Source organism: Nestor notabilis, unplaced genomic scaffold (genome assembly GCF_000696875.1).
Source record: "Nestor notabilis isolate BGI_N333 unplaced genomic scaffold, ASM69687v1 scaffold7314, whole genome shotgun sequence".
In the NCBI taxonomy this organism is placed as follows: Eukaryota; Metazoa; Chordata; class Aves; order Psittaciformes; family Psittacidae; genus Nestor; species Nestor notabilis.
The window spans coordinates 1-9,651 of NW_009926779.1; the positions used below are offsets into that span (position 1 = coordinate 1).

The 9,651-nt window shown below is 39.0% G+C and overlaps 1 protein-coding gene across 1 annotated transcript; it reads left to right on the forward strand.

Moving 5' to 3' along the window:
- Positions 1–2,018: 2,018 nt before the first annotated feature.
- Positions 2,019–7,394, forward strand: MGST1 (microsomal glutathione S-transferase 1). The gene is made up of 3 exons (XM_010013739.1): positions 2,019–2,168; positions 4,259–4,353; positions 7,148–7,394. Exons 1-3 carry the CDS (start codon positions 2,043–2,045, stop codon positions 7,392–7,394), a joined length of 468 nt encoding a protein of 155 aa, XP_010012041.1. The 5' UTR covers positions 2,019–2,042.
- The last annotated feature ends 2,257 nt before the right edge of the window (positions 7,395–9,651 follow it).

The window sequence follows — 9,651 nt, forward strand, 5'->3', positions numbered from 1 at the left end:
TTGGAGCGGGGCGGTTCGAGTGCGCTTTGGGAAGTCGTGTTGCGACACCGGCGCACAGAAGGGTGGCCCGGTACTGATATCGCCGATTACAGCTGCGTAGGTTGCGCTAACGGGGGACTTAGTACAGCTGTGCTCCCGCCGAGGGCACAGCAGCTCTGCTGTCTTTTAAGGCACTTTACATGGGATCTAGACTTGTGCACTTAACCAGGCTCACGTTTTGCATTCGCGCCGTGAAGAGGTGGTGTAACATAACGTGTGTGGATCAAACTGTTTGTCGCCTAAGCATATCCCTTCAAGCCCTGTCTAGTTTTAGTATGTGGAGCTTATTTTTTGCATTTCTGCCAGTGTTAAAACTGAAACTAATGTGATACGCTTCCTCTTTGTAGTGAAGGCAAGGCCTGGTCTTTATGACAGTTTGGAGAGGCCAACCTTTTTGGCAAGGGGAAATGGGTAAATGTGGTGTAGTTCCAGAGACGGTGGTGGACAGTTTCTCATGACTTTATATAGTTCTTGGATGTATTTTCAGCATAGCTTTAAAATATAGCAGAGAAAAAAGATTCTGATACCATGGATTTACTTTATTTTTGTTGTGTGAAACTGTTGAGCTATCTGCTGTGATGCAGTTAAAAATTGCAGTTTCTGTTCATTGCTGAGAAAAATCTTTGCTAAATCGCTGATTATCTTGAGAACTCCTGTACCGCAGTGTGAGAAGAGGAAGAGTTCTACTGGATTTCCCATAGTCCCTGGACCCGGTGCTTGGCCCATGACCCAAGCACTGTTTTAGAAAGGATAAAAGAGGGAGCAAAATCCCATCGCTGCAGACAGACATGTCCAGACAAGGCTAGATTTGTTTCGCTGAGCAAACAGTTGCTTACCTCCGTGCTGGCCACCTCTCCACCAAGGATTTGCCTTCAGAGCAATAGTCTTCTGCTCTTGGCTTGTCTAGTTTCCCTTGTTTGGCTATAGCTGGCAGTAACTCTGTGCTGAAAGCACAATGAGAGAGTGTTAGAGCTGTAATCAAGTTAATAACATTATTACCTTTTTTATTATTCTTGTTAAAATTATATCGTAGGAAATAAGTTAACTATAACAAAAAATGCATTTATTTTGGTTTCTAGTGAAGCTGAGACATACTAGTTTTATGGATTCCTAATTACCAAGTGCATGATTGAAGTATTTGCTGAGGGAAAAGCCTTGCTCTGTACAGAGCACGAATGAAGTGTGCAAGGGGATATGCTTTTCATTTACATGCATTCAGTCCTCATCACATTCTTAACATTACGGTGTTCATAAAAGGTACCACCTCCATTGGATTGTGGGTTTAGTATGATCTCACAGAAAGAGACTTCATTAGCTTAAACCTCCCATGATAAAAGCTTAAATAGTTCTCTTCTTTTTTGTCATTACAACTTAATCTTTGCCTGTGAATCATGCTAAATGCAATTTTTAAGAACAAGGTCTCAAAGGAGAAAAATACATGTTTAGCTCAGTTTGATCACAAGTTATTGCTGGGTAGGAAAATATTGGTTAGTTTGAAAGGTGAAGTGCAATTATAATTGTGTAATTTTACCAAAAAAAAAAGGTATACAATAATAATTTTCCTCTTTAAATATTACAGTATGTTTAGTATGTCATCACCCTCTTTCTGTCCTGGTAACTGCTTAGTTCAATTCATTGGTTCAAATGAACTGGTCTAAAATCGGTGTATTATTTCAAAAGTGCTAATTTCTATGACTAAATTTTGTTTCAGCAATTACATTAAATATTTTGGTGGTTTATATTTTGACAGTTTAATAAGCAGATATAGCGGAAGTGAAATAATAATATAATTTCTCATCTTAAAGTATTGTATCATGACATTGTGAAAATAAACTGAGGAAAATACATTTGATAATAGACTTGTCACAGTGGCAAAATAGTGCTGTTATTGCAGAGATGTTAAAAAACGGCTGTTCTGACAATCTTGTTGTCAGAGCTTTGGATTGCTATGTGTTAGCCTAACTTTAATGTTCTTTAAAAGGTCGTCAGTGAAAAGTGGAGAAATGGCTAGATTGACCCAGTTTGTTGACAATGAAGTCTTCCGGGCTTTCGCTACTTACGCAACTATTGTTCTTCTAAAAATGATGCTTATGAGTGTTACAACATCATACTTCAGACTCACAAGAAAGGTAAGAAATTGGGAATACTATCTGGTAGAATAGATTGAAATTTGTACTGAAATAATATCATAAGTACTCAGCTGTCAAATACTGGTGCTGTTCCTTCTTTCTCATCCCTTCAACAATGTTCTGAGTTTGGTGTGCTGGTGCTTTGTTGGTCTCAAATGGACGACATCTTTAACCTAATTATGATATAATTATGAGACTGTATCTTACAGTTGAATTTGACTTACTCCGCCCTTATAAAACATTTTTGTTATTTTTAAATAAGAATTTTTCATAACTTTAATTTCCACCATCTTCTGAAAAGCTAGTGTCCAGGATACACAGTTTATAAAGCAAAGCGTGATATGCAACCATGTTACATGGATAATCAAATAGTAGGTTCAGAAGTGGATTTTTATGCATCTATAACCCTTTCATCCAGTAATTCTAAAGCTCTTTACATTCCCTAGTTGTTTTATCCTTCCCATTGCAGGTGAGTCAATTATCTAAACCAAAAAAATTTTTTAATAGAATGTGAGCAGGGTAAAAGTTTATGTGGATTGATGTGTAGGCTGTATAAATATATGAAAGATCTACTGAAGTTTACTAAGTAATGCAAAAGCATCAAATAATTGCACCTAGCTTTGGAGAGGGTGCTCATGGGAAGCATGGTGCTGTGTTTGACCTGTTCTTGTTCTTCTCTTGGCATCTGCTCATGGCCACTGATGGAAACACTTGGTCCTGGGCTGAAAGAGCCCAGAGTTTGCCTGTTATGGCTATTCTTGTGAGGTGTGGTTCTGTGAGACAGCATGTGCTTCAAGGATTTTGTTGCAGTCCTTTTGTTTGTCCTTTTGCTGTTTTGTTTTGTTTTTTTTTCCTGCTGGATACAAGAGAACCCAAATGAACTGTTCTGTTGTTCACGAGGTCCTAAGACCTCATTACTATTACTGGGTCCTGATAGCTCTCTAGGTCTTTGAAACAGCTGGAGACTGGATATTGTAGAGCACACAGTGTGTCCTTTATGTTCAGAATAGGACGCAGATGTCTCTGTTTTAACCTTGCTTTTGCTCTTGCAGAAGCACATAAGCTGTACTGGTCCTATATGTAGATCCAGTCATGTCCTGTATTAACACTTGTAACCAAGTTATGATAAATATGTATGTAGGTGACAGTAGGGCCTTCCTTAATTGGAAGTACTTGGTTTTCTTATGACAGACAGTAATACTACAAACAGAAAAATTAGTAAAGTCATTTCCTAGGTAATACTAAAAAGTCTTTAAAATGTTAAGACAAAAGGAGGAAAGCAGGTGGCGGAGTGAGAAAAGGTAAAATGTTGCTGATACTGATACAGTTAATATGTCTCAAGAATTTTGAGGCCAAGGATATTTCGCAGGAAGGCATCAAGGCTGCCTCAGAAAGCAATCATGTAGCTCGCCTAAAATCAAAAGTTTTGTTGACTTACGCTTGCATAGCCTGAACGGTCCACAGAATGCACGTGTTACTGCATGGGTCAGCAAGGAGACATCTACTGACTAACCAAATTAAATACTGTTTTCAAGTAGTGTCTTACAGTATTTGGAGGTAGTAACAGGTCATACAAGTAGAAAAAAAGGTACCTAAGAGAAAAGGAAGAAACTTATGTGGTCATAAATGAAGATGAGAGTAAGTCTCTCAGATGCTATTGCTGTGTAGACTTCTGAAGAAGGAAGGGCTCCAAAAAGGCTTTCAGATAACTTGTCAAGAATAGTGAAAAAGAGACTTAGGTAGCATAGACAGTAGTTCTTCCGTTCAGGTCCCTATGTTCCTTCAGCCCATTGGCATTACTTCAGGCTGTGTATCAGTCATCTGCAGTGCTTGTTGATCTTACAAGAAGGCTTTATCTACATGCATAAATTACATTACATTAATTTGTCAGCACACAAGCTGTGTACAGGCTAGGCTCAAGAAAACAGTAGTGCAGTGAACAGTATATCATTCCCCAGGCATTTAGCTTCAGGTAAATTATGTGAGGTTATAGAAGCATTAGTAAAAAGAGTGACCTTTATAGCAAGCTGTCTTGACTAGAAGAAACATTCTGGCTACTAATGTCTCTTGTGTGTTTGTATTTGAAATAGGCCTTTGACAACCTAGAAGATACAGTATCATTTGGAACAGGTGAAACTGCTAAAAAACTTGTGCGGACTCATCCAGATGTCGATCGTGTACGCAGGTAATGCATGGGAGTCTTAAAAATATATTTTAAATAGCAGAATAGTACTAAATCAAGGAATTAATTTCACCGCATTCTCTTTGGCAAGCCTGTGTCTGTTTTGTGTTGCCTTATGCAGTAATCTAATACATTAATTTGTTTAAATGAAAAAAAAATTTACACATTCAAAATAATAATACTAAAAATAATAAGTCATTAATCATCGAATCCTAAAATGGTTTGGGTTGGAAAGAACCTTAAGATCATCTAGTTCCAACCCCCCTGCCCTAGGCAGGGACTCCTCACACTAGACCATGTCTCCCAAGGCTCTGTCCAGCCTGACCTTGAACACTACCAGGGATGGAGCATTTACCACTTCTTTGGGCAGCCTGTTCCAGTGCCTCACCACCCTCACAGTAAAAAACTTCTTCCTTATATCTAACTTGAACTTCCCCTGTTTAAGTTTAAACCCATTACCCCTTGTCCTTTCGCTACAGTCCCTGATGAAAAGTCCCATTCCATTCATGAATGAAGCTCACAGTTTATTTCCTATATATATTTTTATACTAAAAACTTGAATGTAAATGAACTGTTCTTATTTAAACCACTGTTAGGGAAGATCTTGAAAATAAGTGTTAGCTCTCGTTTAAGAACAGTGAATCCTTCAAATGTACATGACTGCGGTTTCATGAAGGCTGGTAATTTATGTCTCTTTTGGAATAAAATTACAGAAAGAAGATTCTAATCTCAGTGGGATGTAAAGATGCTTTGAACTTTCCTTTTCTTCCCCAGAGTGGTTCAGGGAGTTGTTAGTTGTTTAATTTGGTGGCTGTTATATGAAATCGGGCACTTCTTGGCAAGGAGTAATTCTTTCTATTTGTAAATTCTAAGAGGACATCTAACTTGATACAAACTTTGTGATAAGATGCGCTTTTAACTCAAATTCTTATGTTGGACAAGTGACAACCATCTCACAGCGTCATTTACACAGATTAGATTTTTAAAACACTGCAGAAAGCCGTGTCCTGGGCTGCGTCAGAAGGAGCATGGCCAGCAGGTCGAGGGAAGTGATTCTCACTCTCTACTCTGCTGTTGTGAGACCCCACCTGTAGTATTGTGTTTGGCTCTGTGGCCCTCAGTACAAAGAGGGACATGGACCTGTTGGAGCAAGCCCAGAGGAGAACCATGAAGATGCTCACAGAGCTGGAGCTCCTCTCCAATGGAGACAAGCTGAGGGAGCTGGGCTTGTTCAGCCTGGAGAAGAGAAGGCTCTGGAGAGACCTTATTGTGGTCTTTTACTACCTAAAGAGAGCCTACAAGAAATCTGGAGAGGGACTTTTATAGAGGAATGTAGTGACAAGACAAGGGGCGTGGCTTTAAGGTGAAAGAGGGAGATTTAGATTACATATAAGGAAAAAAATTCTTCACTATGAAGGTGGTGAGACACTGGAGCAGGTTGCCCAGAGAAGCTGTGGCAGCCCCATCCCTGGCAGTGTTCCAGGCCAGCTTGCATGGGGCTTTAAGCAACCTGGTCTAGTGGAAGTTGTCCCTGCCCATGGCAGGGGGCTTGGTGCCAGATGACCTTTAAGGTCCCTTCCAACCCTTCTGTGATTATCAAATCCTGTGTTGCTGTTTTGCAGAGTTGTTCAGACTTCCCCAGACCTAGTAAGTCAGCTTGGTTCTAGTTACTCCACTGGTGTTGCAGCATCCATGTTTTCCTCCTAAGAATTGTTCTTAATGGAAGTTTACTATATTCTCTTTTGCAAGATTCATGGCAACACATAATTCTGCATAGATTTAGCATAACTTCTCTTGTATATAAGTGACTGAGATTTGTTCTGTTTATGGGTATAGAAAAGGCATTACTTTCTTCAGTGTATTTTTTGGGGAAAAGGAGTAAAATGGCTGGAGGATATGTTTCTTTGTAATGATAAATGAGTTCAGAATGCAGCTGCAAAACAGCACCATATTCTGATTCTAGTTGGCTGTGAAATTTGTCATAATTAGTAAGGCTTAGAGATTGTTTCAGTCAGTAAATTTGGCTAGAAGTATGATTTATCTAAAGAGGTAAAGGGAGTGAGGAAGGTTTAGGAAGAAGTGTGAAAGAATACTTCAAGATCTGGAGTTCATTCTCAACATATTTTTAGTAAATTATATTATGGTTTCAAAATTTCAAACATTTTTCATCTATTTTAGTGCTTAGTAGTGAAGAAAATGAACTAAAGCATAACTGTCACACCTGTTCGATGCTCAAAAATAACATTCTTCAAGATGATTTAACTTCATGAAGATTTGATAGAATGTTTCATATATAGGGTATTTCATATTTTCTTTATGGAGACTATGAGCTGAGTTTATGGGATTGGAATAGGTCACCTGGGCCATGAGGTCTAGTAGATGCAGTCATAGTCAACCAGTTAATTGAGGTTCAGTTAAGAGAGACTACAGGAAAGTTCCAGCTATGTGTCCTCTTCCCTGCCTTTCTTTGCATTCTTGCACATTCGCACCCAGATGCATCTATATACCTCATGTAAGTCTCTAATATTACCAAGATCCTGGGGAAAAAGTAAGAGCTTTCATACAGAAGATCAGGAGTTTAAAAATGTGGAGTGCAGCAAGAGACACCAGAGCGATGTCAGGTAAACATGCCAAAAACATTTCAGTAGCTGAATCAAGTCCCCACTGCAGAGGAAGCCAACAGCTGTGTTAGGACCTTAACAGTAGCATCCTCTGAAGATGGTGAAAAATAATGAGCCTTGAAGTGGTTTATTCAACGAAATGTAACACTGTAAACCAACTTTGCTTCTTTCCCCAGATGCCACCTGAATGACCTTGAAAATATTGTCCCCTTTTTTGGCATTGGACTGCTGTACGCTCTTAGTGGCCCTGAGCTGTCCTCAGCCTTGCTGCACTTCAGGATCTTCACTGCGTGTAGGATCATTCACACTTTTGCCTATTTGATCCCTCTTCCCCAGCCCGGCAGAGGTTTGTCTTGGGCAGTTGGGTATGTGGTGACCTTCTCGATGGCATACAACGTTATGAAGTCAGTGCTGTACCTGTAGCAGAGTCATAGCTTCTGTGTACCGTTTGACATTCCATATGAAGTTTCCAGCAGTGTATGTTGGTATCTTGAATGAGCCAGCATTCTATAGTGACTGGAATTCACTTTTTAACAGAGGCCTTTCTTTCCTGTTCAGAAATACTTGTTTTTGGAAGAAGAAAAAAGTCTTTCTTTCTGTATTCCCTATTCATGGGCTGCATTGCCAAAATATTAGATTGAGGGCTCCCTTTGCAATTTGTCAAGTGCTTACAATTCTAAACATGCGATGATGCTGTATTGATAGCATGTGTGGTAATTTTCTACAGATGCACTATTTTTGGCTGTAGCTCTGAAGTCTAAATCAATAAAGACAAGAGGAAAAATAAGCTTGTTTGTATTTTTGTTTTCATTTTGACTCTTCTCACTGCAGCCAGCAAATAGCATGTCACTATATATCAGGAAGAGATTCCAATCATACAGTTCTTTGAAGAATGCTTACCTTAATAATAAGATATAACCAGTAATGCTAGGCTTGTTGTAAAAAATCTTTGATGAAATTGTTGTTTGTATAATCCACTTTGGGATTAAAAAACCCAAACCGTTGCAGCTCCATTTCTCTCAGTTGAATAGATAAAAAAAGTATTTGGGCTAAACTCTGTTTATTGGCATGGGTGAAAATTTAAAGTAATTCTTTTTGTTGAAGTTTATCTGGTCACAAAACCTGTGTTTGGATTAAGTGTAGGCACTTTGTAGAAGGTTTTTTTTAGTTATTTTATTTTTTAATAAATTCAGCATAAAGTAAGCAACACTTGCAAATGTATCAAGTAATTCAGATGTGAATATATAATTAGTTTGCATGTCATAGTGTCATAAATATGCTGCTGATAGAAAATTTTGCATTTAGCTTGTATCTTTCTATGATGTGTTAATTTGAAATATTTTCTTTAAAGACTTTAGTCTTTTTTTTTGTTTTGTTTGTTTCTTTTTGTAGCTGTGGCTTAGATAATAGCTCAAGATTTCAAGAAAAAGAAATACCCAGGAGAGTCTCAATCTCCAATGTGTTTACCCTTGAAAAGTTTTGAATGGCAGAAGTCAGAGCGCAGCGTTTGGTTTACTTTTCTATCCCAGAAGCTGTGCTGCGAAGGGATAGCCCAGAGAGGAGCTGGAGAATTCTCTCTGCTGCCTCTGTATGCCAAAGGGTTTGCTTTTCTTCTTGCACGGAAGAAGTAATTGTAGTACCACAAGAAACATCACAAGAGGGCCTACCTGTCTACCCACAGTTGTGAGATGGAAGCTCATGCAGTGCTATGTTAGGCTGTAACTGAGAAGGGTAGCAGAAAGAGTCAGGAAAGGTGCAGCAATACTGGTTTAATCCAAAGAAGGGAGATTTTTATTGCATTTCAAGGGTAGTGTTTAAGTTATGTCTACTGAAGAAGAGAGGGATGGGACTTGAAATCAAGAAGTTAACATTGGTTTACTAGAAATTAAATCTAACTAATGAATGAAATAACAAACAGCTGGATCCTCTAGAAGGAGATGGTTAAGAGAGGAGGTTTAAAAGTTGAACATTGTGGAGCTTCAGTTCCTGACATGGAAGTGTAAGCACATACCAACACTTCCGGGTTACCAGGGACTCCAATGGGAAACAGGGGCATTCTTGTTTCTGCTCCTCACATCTTTCTCCACCACTTCGTTACCTGTGCTGTTTTCCTCCTATTTCTTTTTTCTCTGCTAGCTTTTCATGGGATCTTGAGACCAGCTACTTTGGACTGTATAATGGTAACAAGGTAAGACTGGCCACTGGCTCTTCCTGGCCTGAGAAGGACTGGTAATGGAGGGAGAAGGGGTGAGGCTGCAGCCTTGGGTTGGAGCCCAAACCAATTGTCATAGTCAACCTGCCAGCTCAGATTGATCAGTATGTGGATATTCTTGACTCCTTATATTATGATACCAGTATCTAAAACTGTATTTCCCTCCCTTCTTTGTAGCTTGCCTCTTTTTTTTCTAGCTCTGTGTCTTTCTCTACATTTAAAACAATGGGAAAGTAGCCACCATGGGCAGAAGGGCCCGCTTGAAATTCAGCACCATTGAGAAGGCCCTTCTGACAAGCCTAGTTGTCATTGCCAGATATATGCAGGAACAGCATTTTTAACTTCTTTTTGCATCAAACTTTCATACAGAAATATCATTCTGAAGAAAAATACGTGGAGCCTGTCTTTATTTCTGTGATCTTACATTTGAAACAAAACTAGTTTTAAATCCCTTCTGCTTGCTCAGTG

Bases quoted from the DNA above. Each gene is read 5' to 3' on its own strand.
- MGST1 (XM_010013739.1), top strand. From the start codon at position 2,043: ATGGCTAGATTGACCCAGTTTGTTGACAATGAAGTCTTCCGGGCTTTC. The intron at 2,169-4,258 runs GTAAGAAATTGG...TATTTGAAATAG, and splicing joins ACTTCAGACTCACAAGAAAG to GCCTTTGACAACCTAGAAGA. The intron at 4,354-7,147 runs GTAATGCATGGG...TTCTTTCCCCAG, and splicing joins GATGTCGATCGTGTACGCAG to ATGCCACCTGAATGACCTTG.